The following is a 23,891-nucleotide window of genomic DNA, read 5'->3' on the forward strand; positions in this document are numbered from 1 at the left end:
GTATTCTGTGTGTGAACTGTACTATATTTATTTTTCAGTCTCATTGCTGGATGCTGGAAGTATTTTCATTCTTTTGCTGTCCCATATGATGCTTCAGTGATTAACCTTGAACTTTCTTTGTTTTGTACATGCATAGGTACATGGTATGATAAATTCTCAAAAGTGAGATGGTGGTTAGTTTAAAGAGTAAATACATAAATACATTTGTAATTTTGTTAAAAGTTGCTAAATGGTTAAAGGGATCATACCACTTTACATTTTTGCCACTGAATTATGAGACTGTTTCCTCACAGCTTCTTCAATAGAATATTTGTCAAACATTTTTTATTTCTGGCAGCTTGAAAGTTGAGTAATATCTCATTGTAGTTTAATTTGTATTTCTCTCATTAACATGATCATTTCCAAAGCTTTTATCTTTTTTTAATACCGAGTTTGGAACCCAGGGTGCTCTACCTCTGAAGTATATCTCCTGCCTCAGCCTCCCCAGTTGCTGGGATTTACATACATGTATCACTGTACCTGGCCAGAATCCTTTTATTTCTAAAAGTATTAATAATATACCTTTTGTTCAAGACAGTTATTGAATGAGTAATTTCTACATTTAGGTGAAAATATTATTATACATGTTATTAAAAGGTGTTTGCTGGGGGAAGAACGGGTCTGAACTGCTAAGGAACTCAGTCCTGCCTAACTATTCTTACTAAGCAAATATTTAACCATGTAGACAGTTGTTATTACTTCATACCAGAACTTTCTATAAGAGAGAAGTACAATCCCTTCACATTTTCTCTTTATATCTTTCCTTAATTTCTAGTTTATAAATATTTAAGAGTGATAAGTCACTCACTGTGGTTTGCGTAGCATGATTGCCACTGGTGACCTTACTGCAAAGTGGGAAATTACCCTTTCTGAACTATAACACTCATCTCTTAAATGCTGTGTATGATGAAATACAAAAGGTCAAATCCTTTTTGTGTGTGTGAATACAGTATATGTGTTACTTCCTCCCTTACACGTTTATTGCCAGAATTTTTTGCAGCTATCTACAGCTATTATGAATTTAATTTTTAATGCAAAGGTTGTAACTAATATTGACACCATACCTTTGATGATGGTAGCTATAAAATAAAAGTCATGTATGAATGGAGGAAGCAATGAGAGTGTTGTTGTAATTTGTGTCCTAAAAAATGAAGCTACAGAGATTATTGAGCTTCTAGTACATACGTACATTTGAGATCATGTGAGAGACTAAGGTATAGGCAGTTGCTTTTAGCATCAATTCTCTGTCGTAAACATTTATTCTGTTGAATCATCTTACTAGTGTTCCTTTTCATTGTCCTAATGAATTAAGAGTTGGTCAAAAAAATCTGTTTTGTTCTGGTCTTATCTTAAAACTGATGTGCACTATGCTTTAGTGTTTTCAATAATAAAGTGACCTATTTTCTGCAATTTGGGAGTAGTTGACTAATGTAAAAGGAAGAAAAAGATCCTCATTGAAATGTTTTGAGGTTGGCTGTATAAATGTCAGTATTAGTGAAGAATAAATATGTTAAAAAAAACTCCTTTCCATAGCACTTCTTAAAAAGGGCCACACTTATCTTGTTGCCCCCTTTCTCAAACAGGGTTCTATGAGAAAATGAAGTACTACAGAAAAAGATTTGAACGGTTCCCTCAAATCTTTTGTTTTTGTTTTTGATACTGGGTATTGAACCCAGGGCCTCAAGCATCCCAGTCAAGCACTCTGCCACTGAGCTACATCCCTGGCCCTTTTAATTTAAAAATTTTGAGAGAGAGTCTAAGTTGCTGAGGCTCACCTTGAACTTGGGATCCTCCTGCCCCAGCCTCCTGAGTAGCTGGGATTACAGGTGTGTGCAGCTGTGCCTTGTGTGATTCTTTCCCTACTTTTGCTAAGGATGGTTTATAGTTGGTATCATTCTGGATTGATAGGAGATAAGTTAACTCATTAAATTGTCTGGTAGAACTGTGGAAAAGGACTGTATCTAGAGTGTATCATTAATGGGAATCATTAGCTGTATAAGTGTATTAATGGAGTTGAGCAAATGGTTCCTCCCCAAAAGCTGAAGGGAATACAGTTGTGTTGCTGCCTATGGGAGGTTACTATCTGGAGTACTCAGTGATATTTTGGTCACTATCTTTAATTTCCCTTTGAAGTATGTTTTAAAGTATGAAGTGTTTTTAAGTATGATAGATATGAATACTATATGTTGCATTTTCTTCGTTTGCTGATTATCTACTGTTCATATTCTGTATAAGCAGTTTTGCATCAAAGGGGAGAGGACCCCTTTCCAAAGGAGTTAGGTTTGGCAATTAACAGGTTAAGACAACACTTGAAATTTATGTTGCAGGTTGTTTCTGTTTCTGCTTTTATGCATCTTATTAGATTAGCAGTTTTCTCTTTTAAATATTTTTTTAGTTGTAGATGGACACAATACCTTTATTTTACTTATTTATTTTTTGTGGTGCTGAGGATCAAACCCAGTGCCTCACACACGCTAGGCAAGTGCTCTACCACTGAGCTACAACCCCAGCCCAGCAGTTTTTTTTTTTTAAGTTAGTACTTTTAATCTGGTTCCCTCATACATTGCTGTATGAGGTAAATCTGTACATACTGACATAGTACGGTGTGTGTGTGTGTGTGTGTGTGTGTGTGTGTGTGTGTGTGTGTATATGTGTGTGTATCTAGTTGGTTAATTAGTTAAAGATACAGTATAGGATGCGTAGTATTTCATTGAATGAACCCAGTTATCCTGGAGACCTAATTTCATACTACTTTAAAACATTTTTGGCAGTGGTTTGCATTTTATAAAAAGGAACTACAGTGAGTAAATAAACATGACCAACTGTTTAACGTCACTAGTTCCTAGAGGTATACATGTTAATTTGTGGCCATTTTTACCTGTTTAATTAGTAAGAAAAATTATTAATGATTAAAATTAGCATTTGTAATGGTGCAGTTAGTCATTCTAAACTGGGGGCAGTCCTATCCCCTGCTCCAGGGATATTTGATAATGTCTAGGGACATTTTGGGTGCCATGATGAGAGAGTTATTACTGGCATCTAGTGGATCTCAGAGACCTTCAGTGTACAGGACAAATACCTATAATGCTGGGGTCAAGAAATGCTGTTGTAGCTGGACACAGTGGTGCACACCTGTAATCCCAGTGGCTCGAGAGGCTGAGGCAGGACGATCATGAGTTCAAAGCCAGTCTCAGGAACTTTGAGGCACTAAGCAACTCATTGAGACCCTTTATCTAAATAAAATACAAAAGAAGGCTGGAGATGTGGCCCAGTGGTCAAGTGCCCCTGAGTTCAGTCCCCAGTACCAAAAAAAAGAAAGAAAAGAAAGAAACAAATGCTGGTGTAGTGAAACGAGACCACTCATACATTGCTGTTAACATTAAATTGATGTCCTCTTTTGTCATTTATGATAATAAAATTTAACATATATTTGTGATAAGAATTCTAACACTTCATAAGTGTTGACTTATGAAGTAGAAAATTCCTGAAATTTCAGCTTAAAAAAACCAGGATTTTCATCTCTTCATTAGTATATTAACATACTTATAAACATTATTTTTTTAAACAAAAGCATAGTACTACACATACTTTTCTATATCTTGCCTATTTCACTTGGACATGGTACTATGTTTACTGTCTAATTTCCCACTGTGTGGATGCACCACAAATTTACCTTACCAATTCTCTGTTGGCTAACATTTAGTGGGTTTGTGTGTTGTTTTTGTAGTGCTAAGGATAGAATCCAAGACCTTATGCATGCTAGGCAAGTACTCTATCACTGAGCTATACCCCAGCCTAGTGTTTGGTGTTTTGAAATGTCACATTACTATGACTTCCATCGCGATGATCATATTTATGTGTAAATCTCTGAATCCTTGAGAGTATTTCTGTGGGGTAACTTTTGTTGTTGTTTTGTAGGATACTTTTGGGGGGGGGGTTGTGTACTGCGGATCTAACCTAGGGCCTCATACACACTGGGTGTCTTAGTTTTTGCATTTAGGTTTTGCATCACTGCGACCAAAAAATACCCTCCAAGAACAACTTAGAGGAAGAAAAGCTTATTTAGCCCCAAGGTATCACAGATTTCAGTCCATAGATGGCTGACTCCATTGCTCTGGTCCCTAGGTAAAACAGAACAATATGGGAAGGGTACTGCATTGGGAAGGTGCGCCTTTCATGACAGCAAGGAAACAGAGAGGGAAGCAGGAAAGGTGCCACATGGAAGTTACATCCTTCCAGGGCACACCCTTAGTGACCCACCTCCTCCAGCCATGTTGCATGTTACAGCTCTCATAATCTAATCATTTTACCTCTGAATATTCTTACATTAACAGGAACTTTGGGGGACACCTTATATCCAAACTATAATACTGGATAAGCTGTCTACCAGTAGGATATTTTTTAAAGGTCGAATTTCTAAGATAATGGATATGATCCTTTTAAAAAGTTGGGAGATATTATTTTATTTCCCTCCAAAGTTGCAGTGAAGACCTTTTGAAGGCAGTTGAACAAAATGTAAAAAGAGCCATAGGTATGGTAATGCTCTATTTCTAGAAATGTAGCACAAGGCAATAGCCCAAAATATGTAAAAAAAAAAAAAAAAAAACACCAAGATATTCCTTCATGCTGTTGTTATAAAAACAAAAATATTGAAAACAACTTCTAAATGTCTAACAATGGACATATGGTTAAATAAATTTTAAAAATCGTGATCACTGTTGTTTAAAGAAGCAGAATTCAAAACTGCATATTCACTGATTATAATTAAATGTGAAATATTATGCATGTGACAAAAAGAGGGGACACAAATAAAGAAAATAATATTTATCTGTCAGGAAAGTAGAATGATAGGGTGATTTCCTCCCCAGCTGAATATTGTATGACTTTCAGAATTAAAAAAAGTATGCATAAAAATGTTAACGCCTCAAGATAAAATGTTGGCTGATGTAGAAGATGAGTTAAGATTTCAAATCAGAAGCCAGGATTTGCCTTAAACAGAAGAAAAGAAACCCCTCAACTTATCATGTTTTCCATGCATCCTTGTACATTTTAGTGATTAAAGAATAAAATAGGGGCTGGGCTTGTAGCTCAGTGGTAGAACTTGCCTTGCATCTGAAAGGCACTGGATTCAATCCTCAGCACCACATATAAAAGTCTACAACTAAAAAGAATATTAAAAAGAAGAATTCTTAAAGTTTAAAAAAAGAACAAAATAATAATTAGTGTGTCTCTTGAATTTACTTGAACTAATCCAGGCAAAGCAACCTCATGAGGCATGGCATAGATATTTCTTCCCAGCCATCATCTTGGAAAATATTGCCAGGAAGAAAGAATGTTACTGTCACAACAGCCTTTGTTTTCTCCAACCAGCTTATATATTTTAATGCTATAATGTGTTTAGATTTCATTTATGATGGTAGGACCCTTTATGTGTAGGTAAAGTAGCATTATATTAAAGGTATTTAATACTTATCAAAACAATATCAAATCTACTGGACCCCAAATAAATATTTAAACACAAATATTTAAATTTTTCAATTAAGATTGCCTCAGAAATTTGTAGATGCCACTAGCAGAAATTAATGTTAGTCATGTACTTCAATAAAATAGACAACAATTTAGAAAGTTTTAGTTTGGTCTTAGTTATTTTTAAATTTAACCTGGCATGTATGAAAAGAACTTGTTGTATATGGTATGGTAAAACACATTTTTTAGCCTTGAACCACAAGAAAAAAATGGCAGTAACCACAGAGTGAATTCATTATATTCTTAGGAATGTGCTTTTTTCCTCTGTTTCTTTGACATAACTTGTATGATGCTTTTGAGTCTAGACTTTTTATAATGCTGGTACCTCAATTAACTGAGCTGAGAACCAGTAAGCACTGTTGGCAGAGACCTGCTGACAAGAGCAATTTTCTCAGCTATTTCTGTTTCCTGTGGTGACTATTATAAAAGAAGCTTTTTCAGACCAGGTTTGGACTGTGAGTTCAAGATGGAGAGTGTCCCCTGTAATTGCCTGTCTTGGCTTGGTATGGAGTGACTTTCTTTCAGAAGTTTGGGGTGGAGGATCCAGCTGGGTATGCTCAAAGTACTGTTGAATGGATTCTAATTTCTTGGAAGGCCTTTCAAGCCCTTTTCCTATAAAAGTCCATTTTAGTGAGTGAATAGATATTAGGCATCTGGCCCATTCTGGTTTTCTAAAAGTTAGAAGAGCTCTTTAGTCACTTTTTTTCTTCCCATAGGAAAAACAAAGTGTGACTGGGTTAAGTATTGAATAACATTCGTATGCCTCTGCTGGAAACAAGTGGGATTTGTCACTAGTTTGTTCCCATTAGTGTGTTGGAGTTTTGGGGCACTCAGTAAGTGTAGTTCTTCAACAGAATCCCAAAATTTTACTACTGCACAGAATTGAGGATGGAGGAACAGGTTTGGAACAACTTTTATGTAGAGATCTTTACAATGTTCTACCTCTTAAAATTGTCATTTAAAAAAAAAGCTGAGTGTTTTTTTGGGAGGGTGGGTTACTGGAGATTGAACTCAGGGACACTCAACCACTGAGCCACATTCCCAGCCCTATTTTGTATTTTATATAGAGACAGGGTCTCATGAGTTGTTTAGTGCCTTGCTTTTGCTGAGGCTGGTTTGAACTTGCCATCCTCCTACCTCAGCCTCCCAAGCTGCTAGGATTATAGGTGTGCGCGCCACCGTGCCCAGTTAAGAAAAGCTGAGTTTTCTTGCTAGCTGGATACACGCAGGTTTTTTTTTTTTTTTTGGTAACCTTTTGCCCTTATTTTGACAATTCAAGCCCAAAGGGTTTTTTTTTTTTTTTCCTCATTTCATCTTTCAAGTTCTGTATTAAGTAATGTTTTAAAGGCAAAGTTGCTTCTAGAAGTAAGAGCATTCTCTTTTTTGTAGTTCAATAGTGGCATACCAGCCAGCTGGAGACAATAGTCACACCTTTGATGTCACAGCAATGTTCAAGTCTATTGGAATCTTCCTGGGGATCTTCAGTGGATCTTTTGCAATGGGTGCTGCTACTGGAGTGGTGACAGCTTTAATATCCTTTTATCATTGTTTATCTTTTCTTGTTAACCTCACAAGGTAGTTAAACATGTAATCCTTGATTTCTCCTAGCTCCATGATTGGAATTGTATTATAATTATTAACTTTGTAACCAAGTGCTTGGTTTGAAAATCTGAAGCAGTTATCTTTGACAATAAGTAAATTAAATAATTTTATTGCTTTGCATAGGGCCCAGTGCCTTAAAACTTTTGTACAATAATCTAATTAGACACAAGATTCCTGTGATAGAAAATTTTAAAGTTGTGGATTAAATTGATATAAAGGGATGGTAGGAAAGAGGGTAGAATGAGATGGACACCATTACCCCAAGTACATATATGAAAATACACACACACATACACACACAAAAGGTACATATACTTCAAAGAGCTTCCGGGCATTCTATGCTGCTGGTCAACCTGGCAATCTTCTGCTCTTTGTTTAATAGGACAGACAGGAGATATACAACCTGATGTTACATGAACAAAACATGGTTCCCTGGTGAGGACATAGAGGATTTCATCCCAGATCTCCCAATTTTAAACTTTGTGCTCTAGAGCCAATACTGCCACTAGTTAGCTATGAGAAATACTGGCAGTTCGTTCTTATTTTCATTCAGAAGATATTTCCTGATTGTCTGCTACATGCCAACTGCTATGCTCTGAGTATTAAAGATAAACAAGGCAAATGTGGCCTCTACCTGCCTGGAGGATCTGGTGTTGTGGTAGATGCAAACATGATAGACATGTTGACACTTTGCCTCTTTGGATCTCAGTGTAGGAAAGTGGAAGGTGGGGACAGGAGGAAAGTCAAGTGGATCTTGATGCTCTCTAAGGAGTTTCCAGCTATAAATCTTCTAAGATACTTTCATATAAAACAAATATATATTTTTTATGAGAATCTCTTTGTTTGGTATACATGGTGGAAGAGACTTCTAGTGTTTTTTATAGGTGAATTAAGGCATGAAGGACAGTAAAATAATTCCAAAGAGGGAGACAGCACAGATAGTATCTCTTCCTTGTTATGGGTTCCTTTGAGAGAAGAAGTATATCTTGTTCATCTTTTTGTCATGATACAGAGTTGCTGAAGTAACTCTAGATTCTAGCCCAACGTTTGTCACAATTTGGCATAGATCCCTCTACTACTGTCAACCAGCAAAATACTTTTTCTAAACTTGTATAAAATGAGTTAAGTGCCTCAGTTTCTTCATTATGGAATGAATCCTCTTCATTACAGATGTGTTAAAGGGTCAAATGTATGTGAAATCTCATGGGATCATGTTTTTATAAATGTAAATTGATAAATTTTTTGAATCTGTCTTGCTTTGGACCACAGCTTCAAAGTTGCCATGTTGTATGTGCAATCTGTTGCTCTTGTCTGCCTGTCCTCCACTGTGTGGTTTCTGGCAAGGTATGTCATACACATAAGAGTGGCTAAGCCATGACACTTTGTCTGAAGGGACAGCTGACTATTCAGTAAGATGCTGATTGTAAGTTTCTTCACCTTAGTGCGTCCTTATTCTGTGGCTTTTGTGTTAGAAGGGCTAGAGAACCCTTCTCTTGCTTTCATGGTTGCCTTGCTTTGATGCTTATTTTTCTAGTCACACATTTGTATTCCAAGATCTTGTTACCAGGCTTAACTGTCTCACGTGACAAAGTTCACCAAATTGCGGGAGTTTCAGTTGCTGGAGACAGGCTTGTTCTTCTTGATGTCCTGGAGTACCTTTCTATTGGCTGAAGCATGGGGCTTCACAGGTGGGTTACTTTCTCCTTTTCATTGTAAACTTTTATAAAGAGTGATTTAGTAAGCCACTTCTGCAAGTGAATCAACGTCTTCATATTTGAACATATTTATTGGGATTTAAGCTGTCATTTTAGGATGTCAACAAAATATTCAATGGAAGCTGTTCCTCTCAGCAAAGTAATTCAAAGTAAATGAAAATGTAGGTACCATGCTTGTAATTGGCTTCTGTAAAACAAAAGCCTCAGTGTAAAAGTTGGCAGCCATCCTTTTATGTGAACTTGGAATTTGTTGTCTTTATAGGTGTCGTTGCAGTATTGTTTTGTGGCATCACACAAGCACATTACACATACAATAATTTGTCCACGGAGTCTCAACATAGAACAAAACAGGTAAGACCGACTTTATAATAAATTTGTGAATAAATTTTCAGCAAAATAAAAATTTCCTTAAAAATAGTCTTTAATTTGTTCAAGGTGTTGTCTTACTCTTCTTTTTTTTTTTTTTAAGAGAGAGGAGAGAGAGAGAGATTTTTAAAAAAATTTTTTTAATATTTATTTTTTAGTTTTCGGTGGACACAACATCTTTGTTTTTGTATGTGGTGCAGAGGATCGAACCCGGGCCGCACGCATGCCAGGCGAGCGCGCTACCACTTGAGCCACATCCCCAGCCCCGAGAGAGAATTTTTTAATATTTTTCAGTTTTCGATGGGCACAACATCATTATTTTATTTTTATGTGGTGCTAAGGATCTAACCCAGCACCCTGTGCATGCCAGGCGAGCGCATTACCACCTGGGCCACATCCCCAGCCCTGTCTTACTCTTCTTTTGACTTGAGAAATAGATGAGACTGGCAAGCTAGAGTGATAGCTTATTTAGGGTGGAGATAGATCAGCAGAATAGTCAGGGCTTATAATTGTATTTCCAGTAACCAGTTATTTAGCTTCTTCTCTTAACCTAATGTAGCCTTTTTTAAGAGTAATGTTTTAGAAACTCACTCTGGCTTGATTAGAACTGCCACTATGTGATACAGATAAGTTTAATTTCTGATCTGACTAGATCTGTGGGGCCTGAGAACACTAACTTCCTTCAGTCTTCACTCAGACCCTGCAAAACCTCTGTTTCCAGGAACCCCAGGGGACTGTATCAGTAATTGGGTACTGAATGATCACTTGCACAGGAATTGCAATGATCACCTGAAAGGAATTATGAAGAAAATAGACATATAATTTTCCAGTCTTAGGAAATATATGGACAAATAAATAACCAAAATGTACTGTTAGGAATAGAAACAGGTACATACTTATGATTATTATAGTAAGATTTAGGAGCTTTCAGTTTTGCCAGATAGTTTTGAGATGAGCCAGGAAAGGATCAACACTAGAGCAGGAGCAACAATTTCTTTCTTTTCTTTGCCCTGGAGTCGCAGATTTAATTTATGACTTATGCCTTCCCCACTCCTTCAGAAGTGTAATCCCAGTGTATATCCTCTCCCAAGCATATACACTGGGGTTACACATCCTTTTAACAAATTAACTCAGTGCATTAAGAATAGAGAAGAAAACCAACTTGGGGGATGTTCAGCATTTTTCTGGGTAACAGGGTAGGGCATTAATAAGCCACAGATTAAGAGTTTCCATTCTTGTTACTGATGAGAATCCTGATAGGAATACTAGATTATGTGCTTTAGATTCTGTAACATAATAGGCCATTAGAGAAGAGGGGACATGGTTTGAGGCTTCAGTATCTGAAAGGCTATCAAAAGGAAGTGGTATACTTACAAGGATGGGAAGGATTTGGAAAGGCCTAAGGGAAACAAAGGTAAAAATTAAAAAGGATGCAGTAAAGTGTAGAGCAGGGGCTCACCAACTATAGCCTTCAGATAAAATCTGGGTCTTGCCAGTCTGTTAGCTAAGAATGGGCTTTACATTTCTAAATGATTATATAATTTCTAAGTGATTAAGAAAAGATCACAAGAAGATTCTATGACCCATGAAAGTTATATGGAAATCACATTTCAACGTCCATTAAAGGTTTTATTGGCACACAGCCACACATACTCTTTTTTTAAGTGTATAGCTTAGGGTTTCTTTTGTGCTACACTGGCTGAGTTGAGCAGTTGTGACAGAGACCTTGTAACCTGTAAACCCTCAAATATTTACTCTCTGGAAAAGTTTGCCAACCCCTATGTTGTAGTTTAAAGCTGAGACTATGCAGTCACTGTATTGTGTTCTACTGCTTACTGGCTGTGTAATTAGGAGCAAGTTATGTAACTTCTCTGTGCATCAGTTTTTTAAAATAAAATAATGCCAGGCATAGTGGTGCATGCCAATTGTCCCAGCTATGTTGGAGGCTGAGGTGAGAGCATTGTTTGAGTCTTAGAGTTCAAGACCAGCCTGGACCACATAGTGAGACCCATCTAAAAAACAAAACAACACCAGGACTGGGTGTATAGCTCCAGTGGTAGAGCACTTTCCTAGCATGCCTGAGGCCCCAGGTTTGATCCAGCACCACAATCAAAACAAAACTAAACTAAATAAAATGAAACAGAGATGATAACAGTACTCACCTCACAGAGTTGATTTTTTTTTCTTTTTTAATTTTATTTTGTCACAGAGTTTTTTTGAGATAAAAGCAAGACAATGTACGTGAGATCCTTATTTTAGTACCAGGCATATACTGAAAAATAAATAAATGTAGCTATTATTATTAAATAAGTAGGAATAATAGCATATTAAATCAGTTAAGTATAATTAAACCTAACTTATTTTAATGTTTATTGTCATTTTTATAATAAGCCAACTCTGTCTTAAGAAGATGAACTGCGAGGAGCAGTGGCACACACTTGTAATCCCAGCAACCTGAAAGTCTAATGCAGGATTGCATGTTTGTGGCCAGCCTCAGTAACTTAGCAAGGCCTCTCTCAAAATGAAAAGTAAAAAGGACCAGGGATGTTGTTCACTGGTAGAGCACCCCTGGATTCACTACCTACTACTACCAAAAAAAAAAAAAAAGGAAAAAAAGAAAAAAGTGAAAGAAAGGAAGGAAAAAGAAGAAGAAAATTAACTAACTTGTCCAAGGAAACATAGTTAGCAAGTGGGGATGGCAAGGTTCAAATCTAGGCATTATGACTCCTGAGCCCATGTTCTTAACTTCCTACTTGGTATTATTGTCCAAAGGGCTCATGAGGAAGAACAGAGATAGATAACTATAATGGCCAGAGGGATACCAGCCTATGATATCCCTTTCAGCAAATCTTGTATACTTGCTGTTAGTGATACTTGGGGAGGCAGTGACATGAATGGGGTGGGGTGGGCAGGAAGCAAGGGAGGGCACCGAGTGCAGGATTCTAGTGCATAAGCCCTGTCTCTAGGAGGCTTCCTCCCTGAGAGATAAGACCCACCAAAAAAAAAGTAAAGTCAGCAGCAAGTCAGTGAAACCATCATGATACTGCAGCACTCAATGTCAGGATGAAAAGAAGTTGAATTAGCCAGGCGCAGTGGCACATGCCTGTAATCCCAGAGGCTTAGGCAGTAGGATCACAAATTCAAAGCCAGCCTCAGCAACTTAGCAAGGCCCTAAGCAACTCAGTGAGTCCCTGTCTCTAAATAAAAAGGAGGGGGGCACTGGGGATGGGGATGTGACTCAATGGTTAAGCATCCCTGGGTTCAATCTCCAGTACCAAAAAAAGAAGAAATTGAGTTGGATCTTTATAGCTTATAGAGAGTATCTTGAAACTGCTATTTTTTTAGAGATTCATTGTGGGGGTAGGTAATGAGGATGTCAGGGATATCAGTTAGGGTCCTCTTGCAGCATTATGGGTGGGAAGTGATGAAAACTAAACTAGGGCAGCGGAAGACACAAGGAACATTCCAAAAGAAAAATTGACATGGTTAGGAGGTGGAGGAGAAGACTGAAGATGGGGATTCAGAGTAGGGAAGCTGATTGAAAGAAGTGAGGAGGCAACAATTCTCATTTTTTTTATGGGACTGGAAATATCTCTGCATTCACTCCCCTCTGAGTCATATATTTCGGGTTTATGCATGAAGTTTACATATGTGAAGCATCTATTTCATTATCTTAGTAATACTCATGTTTTAAAATTGCATGACTTAATTTATTTACTCAACTAATCTTTTAAAATTTCGTTTCAGTTGTTTGAGCTTCTCAATTTCTTGGCAGAGAATTTCATCTTCTCCTACATGGGACTGACACTTTTTACCTTCCAGAACCATGTCTTTAACCCAACATTCGTAGTAGGAGCTTTCGTATCCTTTATCATATATTCTGTTTTGAAAACTATCTTAATTGAAATTTTCATTTGGTTTTTGGACATATGACTGATAAGAATACATTTAAATATGTAAAATTTTCCTCTGAGTAAAACAAATAAGGATTTCAACTCTCTTTATCTATTCCATTCTATTGATTTTATTCTGTTATTTTTATTTCTGTTTATTGCACAAATAAAATTGACAGGTTGAAATGACAGAACAGTTTGTACCATTCTGCCAACCCCCAAAGGTAACCCTGTTTGGCTTCTGTTACTAAATAGAAGGAGGAGAACATGAATACCGAAGAACATTTAGTAGCCTGTGTCACAGAACAGTAGATAAAAGATGAAGAAAGCTCAAATGAGGCCCTTTTCTTTCCCTTTTTTTTCTTTCTCTTCCATATGAGCACATTGAGTCTTTAAAAACCAATTAAAAGGAAGAAGCTGAGAATATAAAAGAGAGCCAACAAAAGTGTAAACTCATGAGAAGACAGAGTTGGAATCCCAAGTATGTGGGGAGGAATTGGCCTTCACTGGGAGGAAGGACAGATGTACCCTTATTACAGGAGAGGATAGGGCATGTGAAGAGGTAGGTATACCTGTAAGATGGAGCTCTTAGCTGATGGCTTCTATTTTTAACTGTGAAGTAGAAGGTGAGATCATCTGCTGAGAATGAAATAGAGAAGTATCAGTTATCCATTTTATAACAAATTACCCAGAACTTATCTTAAAACAATAAACATTTTTTACTTCCCACAGTTTTTGAGGGTCAGGAATCCTGGAACAGCTTAGCTGGGTGAATCTGGCTCCAGGATCTCTCAGGAGAGTGCAGTCATGCTATTGGCAGAGACTGTACTTAAGACTTGCCTAGGACTGGAGGTTCCTACTTCAAACTTACTCACATGGTTGTTGGCAGAAGTCTCCCATCCTGTTCCACAGGGACCTCTCCATAGGGCAGCCTAAACCATGGCTTCTCCCAGATTGAGCAAGCTGAGAGAGCATCAAGATGTTGGCTGAAATGCCTATTATAACCCAATCTTGGAAGTGGCATACTGTCATCACTTATGCAATATTCTGTTGGTCACACAGACCAAACCTGGTACAGTGAGAGTAGTGAATATACAAGGGGACTATCTTAGAGACTGACTTCACAGGTGATAGGAGTTTTGCGGAAGATGGAGAAAGTTTATGAAATTGTTGCAGAGTGGGAGAGTGAGTTGACCAATGAAACGTGATAGGATTATTGAGCAGTAAGTAGGAATCCATTTCAGTTTGAGGAACAGATTCTACAGCAAGAGAACCAGTGTGCCCTATTCTATGCCTTTGTCCAGAAGGACTTAGCCATAAGCATGAAGAAAAGAGATAGTCCATCCAACTTTGGGCTTTTGTTCAGTGGGTGCAGTATAATAAGTGAGGGACAAAGCTAATATTAGGATATTGGAAAGATTATTACAAACATGGGGATAAGAAGGGGAGTGAATAAAGGAGAGGACTGACAAAGGAGAAAGTAAGGCCATCTTTGGATGGGAGATTCCAGTGTGGTAAAAGAATAATCATAGTGGGCTAGTGGAATGCACAATATAGAAAGAAAGGTTGTGGCCAAAGAGATGAATGTTTGCATAAGTGATTTTCAAAAGAAGTTATTTAACAAAGCTCAGAATGAAGATTCTGCCAAAGAGATTGGTATATTTTTTTAAATCAACACTCAATATAAAATCTCTCTTGAAAAGTAAGATATTACTGAAATACCATTCTGCAGAGTCTTCTGGATAAAAAGATAAAACACTATTAATAAGAGAAGAACCTTAACTGAAAGACACCCTGAGATTAGTAACTTTATGTCCTGTGAATATTTAAGAAATTTTTGAGCAGTCAAATGGCTTGATCTACTGTACTCAATCTGGAAATAAGGTTAAAATGTTCTCTAGAGGTCCCTAAATCTGTTGGGAACTAAAATTCCTCAATTTAAAAATTTTGTAAAAATCGACTCTTAACAGGAGAGAGCTGTTCTCTTTCTGCCTACATTAGGTAAGATGTAGCTTTGGTTTCATGTGACAACGACTCAAATTTAACCTACATTTAAACAAGACAGAAGTTTCTCTTTTCTTTTTCATGTAGAAGTCTGAGCTGGTGTGTCAGCTCTGCTCTACAAAGTCATCAGGGACCCAAGCAACCTTATTCCTGCTCTCCTTAGGGAATTGCTCTTATCCATGTGGTCCAAGATGTCTCATCCCTATGTCTGCCAATTGCCTTTGAGGGCAGAAATATGTGTACATCAGTACCACTTCACATCACTTGATATACCTACATGCAAGGGAGGCTGAGAATCATAGTCTTTATCTGGGTAGCTATGTACCCAAATAAAAAATAGGGAGTGGGAGGGAAGAGGGTTCACTACTATAAAGGCTAGAAAGAATGAGATACTGGGGAGAATTAGCAGTTGCTGCTATAAGATCCCACATGCTATTGTTGTTTCTTTTGTTTTAGGAAATCACTATTTTAGATAATTTTTATTTTAGGATAAAATCATCTCATATACCCTCCAGTTTCCCCTATTGTTAACATCTTAGCTACATTTTGTCACAACAAATGAGCCAATATCGATACATTATTATTAACAAAAGTTCATACTGTATTCAGATTCACACAAATTTTTCCTGATGTCCCTTTTCTGTTTCAGCGTCCCATCCAGAAAACCATATTATATTTGGTTGTCATGTCTCTTTAAGTTCTGCTAAACTGTGACAGTTATTCAGCTATTCCTTGTTGTTAAGGACCCTTGGCAGTTTTGAGACATATTGACCAGGTATTTGGTTGAGTGTTCCTCAACTGGAATTTGTCTGGTGTTTTCCCCATGATTAGATTAGGGTTATGTTTTCTTTGGGATGAATACCTCAGAAGTAAAGTACTGTTAGCCTCCCTGAGCCTTTTCTGCCTCAGCCTAAGAATTGACCATTTCTTCAATGAGTCCTGATTCCTTTTATTGGAGAATGATATTAGAAACCAAGATCTGGGCACTTGGTGTGCTCATCACTACTGAGTGTCCCAGATTCTAGTCCCTGTCAGCTGATAGACCAAGGAAATAATCAATGTATATACTAAGTGATGTAGTTACATATATCTATAAATATTTCGTTTTGTAACTATTTATATCTCCATTAAACTAAACATGAGTTCATACTTAAGCTCCAACTATATTCCATTACTTGCCTGGCTACATCAGCGTGCCCAGTGTGCCATGCTTTTTTAAAATATTTATTTATGTATCTTTAGTTTTTAGGTGGATATATTAGTTTGTTTTTATGTGGTGCCGAGGATAGAACCCAGTGCCTTATGCATGCTAGGGGAGCACTCTACCACTGAGCCACCACCTTAGCCCCTGCCATGCTTTTTAATGACTAGCAGAATAGTATGTTTGTTTCCTCTGAGTAATGTGCTATATTTTGATGTTATGACAGCTACAGCATCACTAGGCAATGGGAATTTTTCAGCTTCATTGTAATCTTATGGGACCTATGGTGTATGCAGTTTGTCATCGATTGAAACATTATATGGTGCATGACCATTTAGCAGTATCAGAATTGTTAACCAGTACTCCCATGGGAGTACTTCACCAATAGACACATCATTTGTATGTGCGCTTCTTTTGCCTTTAATCTTACAGGCTGCATTCTTTTCCAAGTTTACTAAGGTCGGCACTGTTTCTACCATGTTACTTTATTTTCAATATTAGATTTCCCTTTATATTCCTTTCAGGAAATGGTATTGGGACTGTATTGTGACCCCTGAGATAAAAACTGTAATTATAAAGCAGGAGTTTGTATAAGACAGCAAGTAGAGAAAAAGATACTAATATTGGTTTCTAGTTAAAACCAATCTTAACTCACCTTAAGCCTGTCCTTTGCACCAGGTTGGAAGTATAGATTCAGTGGGATGAATTAGGGCTTGCAGGACTTTCAGTGGTGTGAGGTGGCTGAACTGCCATTTGTTCTTGGAAAGGATGGGGTAGGGCTGAGGTTGTGGCTCAGTGGCAGAGTGCTTGCCTTACATGTGTGAGGCCCTGGATTTGATCCTCAGCACCACATAAAAATAAATAAACAAAATGAAAGTATTAAAAAAAGAAAGGATGGGGAAATTTAGCCAACATTACTCTTTTTATCAACACTGACAATGAAAATGAATTATAACTATTATATTAATAATGTTAAATATATAGTAGTGAAGCTCTGCTTTGAAACATCTTTTTCTTCATCTAATGAATTTTCTGTATGTTAAGCCTGTACTGTCCGATTTGGTAGCAATTAGCCATGTGTGATTATTTAAATTTAAATTAATAAATGATATAAGGATTAAAATTTAAGTTCCTCAGTCGCACTTGTCACATTTTAGGTGCTCATTGTATTGGACAGTGTAGATAGAAAATTTCCCTCATTGCAGAAATATATGTTGGACAGCACTGTGTTAGACAATGGAATCAAGATTGACTGTTAAAAACTGAGCTCCCTGAAATGGCTTTTGACTGTCTTAAATGTATAGTCTAAATAATGTCAATAGTAAGAAGAAATAATCCTTAACCTATTAATAATTTTAGATTGCTATTTTCTTGGGAAGAGCTGCCAATATTTACCCCTTGTCTTTCTTACTTAATTTGGGTAGAAGAAGTAAGATTGGATCAAATTTTCAACATATGATGATGTTTGCTGGTAAGTTAAAATTTCTTCTCTAGTCTTCCCCAAGAAATCATTGACAACACAGATTATATGCCAGTTTATGTGATTTGAAGCTGAAAAATCATGTCCCTAATAAAGGACTCTTTGAAACATGGACATTGCATAAGCAAGGTGAAAATTCTTATAGTATCTTACTCCCTTCTATAGTTTTTTTTTAATATTCTGTTTCCAAATCTTTGGTTCAAAAATATATTAATGCAAGTTAAGAAAGGTAAAGATGAATGCAGTTTTCACTCAAAAACCTGTAAGTGAATGTTTATAACAAATCTGTTTATAATTACCAAAAATTTGGCATCAACCCACATGTCTTTTTTTTGAGTAGATGGAAGAACAAACAAACTGTGGTACATTTATGTCATGGAATACTACTTAGCAGCAAAAAGAGAAAACTATTTGTGTTATTTAGCTTTTCATCACTGTGACCAAAATATCTGACAAAAATAACTTAGAAGAGGAAAAGTTTATTTTGGCTTATGGTTTCAGAGGTCTCAGTTCATGGTCACCTGACTATTGCTCTGGGCCCAAGGCTAGGCAAAACACAAAAGGGGCTGATTAAAGATAGCTGCTCAGTTAGGACCACCAGGAAGTGAGGGTGGGGGTATAGAGAGGGTCAAGATATAATCCCCAAGGGCACATCCCTAGTGAAATATCTCCTCCAGCTATACCCCACCTCCTATAGTTACTACCCAGTATAGTAGTCCTTTCAACTTATTAATTCATTAGATGGATTAATTAACCAATTAGGTCACAGTTCCAGTAACCTAATCATTTCACCTCCTGCATTAACACGGGAGCTTTGGAGGCCACTTCAAATCCAAACCATAACTATTGATTCACACAAAGATGTGGATGAATTTCAGTGGCACTATGCTGAGGGAAAGAAGCTGGTCTCAAAGGTTAGATGCTCTATGATTCTGTTCACGTGACATTCTCAAAAAGACAGAATCATGGCGATGGAGAACAATCAGGGGTTTGGCAGGGTGACAAAGAGGTTAGACTAAAAGGGATAGCACAGAGGTATTGGGGTAAGATGAAACTGTTCTGTGTCTTCATTGTGGCAGTGCTCTACTCATTGTCAAAACTCATGGAATTGTATATCAAAAGATGAATTCTTAACATAAATTAAGATATAAATTTTAAAGAATTAAAATATCAATATATATCAGTATCATTCTAATTCTCTATTTGTATATATTTAACTATATTAATATTTATTTCATATTTGTTCACCTGCTTCTAAGCTTTAGGACATGCTTTATATCTCTGATTTTATGAAGCTCATCTTGGTGATGCATTATTGAAGAATATCTCTTCCATTCCTTTGTAGGCCTTCGTGGTGCAATGGCATTTGCTTTGGCCATTCGAGACACTGCCACTTATGCTCGGCAAATGATGTTCAGCACCACGCTTCTTATTGTGTTTTTTACCGTGTGGGTATTTGGTGGTGGTACCACTGCCATGCTGTCGTGCTTGCATATAAGGTAAGTAGGAACTGGAGGCCTCATTTTAATATGATATTTTAATTCAGTATATTTTTCTTTTAGTCATGAGAAGATTTTAAACTTTGGTGACTCTGTAATGTGTCATTTTTTTTCCTTTTAAAAAGCATAGAAGATATAGTACAGAAAAATGAAACTATGTAAAACAAAAGTAAATAAAAACCATCGTTAACCCTTTGAAGGATATCTTTTCAGATCTTTTGCTAGGTAATGTATGTATTTTGAACAAAAATGTGCAATACTAAGGGTACTCTTGTAGACTGATTTTGTTAAATGTAATATAGCGTGAATTCATATCATTATTTGAATGGCGGCATATATCTGGAAGTACTTAATCAAATTCCTATTGTTAGGCCTGGGGCTATAGCTCAGTGGTAGAGCTCTTGCCTTGCACGTGTGAGGCACTGGGTTCAATCCTTAGTACCCCATAAAAATAAACAAATAAAATAAAGGCATGCTGTCCATCTGTAACTACAAAATTTTTTTAAAATTCCTATTGTTGGATTTTTGTATTGAGTTTAAGATTTTGCTGTTGCCATTACCATTTGAGGATTTTGCTGTTACTGTCAATAATGTGAACCTTCTTAAGTATGTACACCTCCTTGCAGTTATTTGATTATTTCCTTAGGATGCATCCTAGAAATGGAATTGCTTAACCTAAAGGATGTGCATGGCTGGGCATGGTGGCATGTGCTTATAATCCCAGTGACTTGTGAGACCAAGGCAGTAGCATCACAAGATTGAGGCCAGCTTCAGCAATTTAGCTAGACACTGCCTCAAAATAAAAAGGGCTGGGAATACAGCTCAATGGTAAATACAGCTCTGGGTGCAATTCCCAATACCAAAAAGAAGGATATGCATATATTTAAGGTGTTCAGTCCTATTACCAGGTTGGATTCATCTGTAGTGTGTGAGACAATCCAATTTACCCCAGCCCTAATCCATAATAGATGTTATCATTCTTTCTCATGTTTATGATCACCACTGTTTCTGGCCTAACAAACCAAGGCCAAGATCATGAGGCCTTAGTCTTCAATGTGTACTACTTAATGTATTCAATTTGAAAGCTGTCTTGTATCCCAAGAGTTCTACATTTGTTTCCATGGATACAGCAGCCTGTGTTGCTGAAGCCTTTGTAGATTTTAGTTCTGTTTGGCTAAAACTTCATAGATGTTAAGGGTTACCAGGTTTCCAGAATATGAAGGTTCATTAGAGAAAACATTTCACATTTTATAGAATCTGTTCTTTTTTTTTCCATTCTGTCGTGCCTTTCTTTTAATTTTGTAAAGACCAGCCAGCCTTGAATAACACTTTAAATGTTGTTATTGCTGTCTTATTCTCTTTGCTATTCAAATCCCCTTTTTAATAATCTCTGTGTTGTTATTATATGTAGTAGACAATATACTGTAGCATATGTTTTTATAACCCTAATGTTCTTACAGACATTATTGCTTCAAGGAAGACCTGGAATTTATTGAGCACCTACTATGTGCTAGGCATTGTGCTAACTGTATTTAATGTGTTTATCTAATTATAGAAACTCTGTTTTACAAATGAAGAAATAGAGACTTAGAAAGATTCTTAGTTGTCCAAGGTGATATATATGAAATTAAATGGTGGACAGAGGAGCCTCTGGTTTTATTTAGTTTCTTCTGTACCACAATGCATAAAAAATTGACAGTAGTACATTTCAAAAGGACTAAGTTTCTTTTCTCAATGGCTTATAAATGAAGACTCTCCTAAGGAGAACAAAATTAAATGTAAGATAATTTAGGAAAAGTAATACTTTTCGGTAGAGTCTCAGGTTTAAGGAGAATCAGTTCTTTTCCCTCCACAAAAACTAAACAAAATACCCATACTTTACTATCCCTGCCAAGAAAAAAGCAAAATCAAAAATCTAGCTACTCACATAGAGTTTAATCTGTGTCACTAGCTTTGAAACCTCTCTGGCTGGCCCCATCTTGCGCATTTTGTAACATGAATGGAATGCAATTAAATACATTGCCTTATAGTCTTAGATAAGTTCTTGGTTTTTGTTTTGAGTTTTTCAGCCTCTTTGTGACAGAGGCAGTGTTTTAAGCTTCTCTTCCCACCCTCCCAATTTGCCTAGTATAATTTTGAAAATACTGAGGTATCCTGAAAGTTGAAGTTGCATGCACACTTAAACTTGGTTTTGAGTTCTTGCCCCTTCTTACTAATTCTGCAATCTTTGGCAAGTTCTTTAACCTTTCAAAGCCTGTTTCCTCATCTGTATCATGTCCATCTTAGTAGCTACCTCTTAGGGTGGTTGTTAGGATTCAGTGAGCTTATGTCTACAAAGCTCTTTGCATAGCGTTTCAAATATGTCTTTGTCCATTCACTTGATGAATCACTTACTGAGCACCAGCCTTGTGTCAAGCACTGTTTTAGGCTCCAATTCAGTGATTTGCAGCCAGGGACCATTTTGCCCACCAGGAATCATTTGGCAGTGTTTTGATACATTTTTGATTGTCACAACTGGGAGAGGGGACTTCTACAGGTTTCTGCTGAGTGGGGGCCAGGGATGCTGGTAAACATCCTATCATGCACAGGAAATGTTTTCCCCCAACCTGCCAACAAAGAATTATTTGGGCCCAAATATAATGCTAAGGTTAAAAAGCCCTGCTCTAGGGCTGGGGTTGTGGCTTAGTGGCAGACCGCTCGCACATGTGAGGCACTGGGTACGATCTTCAGCACCACATAAAAATAAATAAACAAAATAAAGATATTGTGTCCATCTACAACTAAAAAGATATATATTTTTAAAAGCCCTGCTCTAGAGAAGGGCAGTGGTAATGATAATATGCCTGATCTTGTAAAGTGTGTACTTTAGTGGGAAAAGACAGGTAGTAGATTAGTAAACAAATGAACATGACAAATTTAGATGTATTAAATGTGATGTCAGTCAAAGAAGGTACTTTGATACTCACTGGGAATGGGGGTATATGAAAAGGTCAAGGAAGTTTTCTCTGAAAGGTTACATTAGAGCTCAGTCTACCTGAGTGACAAGATACTGTCAAACAATGATCAGGAAGACGAGCAGTCCAGGCAGAGAGAAAAGCAAGTGCAGATGCCAAGGCAGAAAAAAACTTGGCCTGTTAGATAAACACAAAAGCTTATATAGTGGGGGCATAGTGATTTGAACAGTAGGTAGAAATGAGGAGGGCAAGATTCCATGGGAGTAGGGATCGCCAGACTTCCGTAAAGGGACAGAGAGGAAAGGTTTTTGGCTTTACAGATCATATGGTCTCTGTCTTAGCCGCTCATTGCTGGTGCGAAAACAGCCATAGATAACTATGTAATTGGGTGGCTGTGTTCCAACAAAACCTTATTGATATAAATAGAGGGGTATGTAGGCTGTAGTTTGTAAACCCCTGCTGTAAGGTCTTGTAAGATGTGGTGAAGAGAGTGGATTTTAAAATAAAATTAGAAATCTCTGAGGATATTAAAATGAGGGGAATGACATGATCTAATTTACAGTAGTAAAGGAGCACTTCAACTGTCTCATAACCAGTGAATCCTCAGTGAATTAGAGTCAGCCAGCCATTCCTGTGTCCTTTCACATAATTTGTGACAGTCACATTTGGCTCCCTATCTACTGCACTTGCTTTGCATTTCTCTGTCTCTGAGCCTTTGCTCATACTGTTCCCTCTGGCTGGAATTCTGTGTCACTCCCAGTGACACAGCCAAGCGTCTCTTCCTTTGCACCCTGTTTCTTTCTCTCAGAACCACTCCTTAATGTTGGGTTTCTCTATTATAGCACTTATTTCATTTAGTTATGTAATAATGCAGTCTTGTTTTATGTAATAATACAGTCTTGTTATAAGAGCTACCACTTAGCATTAAAGATGCATCAGATACTCTTCTTAGATTTTTGTTTATGCATTATAGTTATATATAATAGTGGGTTTCATTATACCTAATCATACCTGCACATAATTTGTTCAGTTTTCTTCCCTAGTGCCTTCCCTTTCCCTTCCCTTCTCCCTAACTCAATCCACTTACTCTACCGATCTCCCTTCTGTCATTATTTTTTAATTAGTGTTTTATCATTATATAAGCAGTATGCATTGTGGTACATTTGTACATGGATATAGCATAACTCTGTAGATTTTATTCCCTTCTTAAAAGCTGTTGATACTTATTTCTCATTTAATCCTTGCAGCAACTCTCTGTGGTAGATACTAGCCCTATTTTCCAAATGATAGAATTATGGTCCATAGGACCACATAACTTGACTGAATTCACACAGCTAGATGGCAGCCAGGTGCACATTTGAACTTAGTGTTCCCTGACAGCAAGCCCTTAGCAATTCTGCTCTAACTGTGTCTGTTTCCCCCACTAGTCCGTGAGCTCCTTGAGGGCAGGGACCATGTTTAATTCATGTCTATGCCCTGTGCCTAGCACAGTGCCTGGCAAATAATAAGTGCTCTATAAATGTTTATTACATTGTATTGGCTTCAGGAAAGGAACCATTTGAACATTATAAATGTACTATCTTCAAGACCACTAGATGTCACTTGAGATGCA

At 37.1% G+C, this 23,891-nt stretch overlaps 1 protein-coding gene across 2 annotated transcripts in view; it reads left to right on the forward strand.

The window, feature by feature from the left end:
• Nucleotides 1-23,891, forward strand: part of Slc9a6 (solute carrier family 9 member A6) — a 56,899-nt gene that overhangs the window by 16,086 nt on the left and 16,922 nt on the right. For both annotated transcript variants that reach the window (XM_077106945.1, XM_077106946.1), the window contains exons 7-12: nucleotides 6,955-7,096; nucleotides 8,750-8,855; nucleotides 9,145-9,233; nucleotides 12,996-13,109; nucleotides 17,706-17,817; nucleotides 19,172-19,325. In XM_077106945.1, the coding sequence (XP_076963060.1) occupies nucleotides 6,955-7,096; nucleotides 8,750-8,855; nucleotides 9,145-9,233; nucleotides 12,996-13,109; nucleotides 17,706-17,817; nucleotides 19,172-19,325 (717 nt within the window). The remainder of the gene's footprint in view (nucleotides 1-6,954; nucleotides 7,097-8,749; nucleotides 8,856-9,144; nucleotides 9,234-12,995; nucleotides 13,110-17,705; nucleotides 17,818-19,171; nucleotides 19,326-23,891) is intronic.

The sequence above is a fragment of the Callospermophilus lateralis genome, chromosome X, assembly GCF_048772815.1.
Source record: "Callospermophilus lateralis isolate mCalLat2 chromosome X, mCalLat2.hap1, whole genome shotgun sequence".
Taxonomy (NCBI): Eukaryota; Metazoa; Chordata; class Mammalia; order Rodentia; family Sciuridae; genus Callospermophilus; species Callospermophilus lateralis.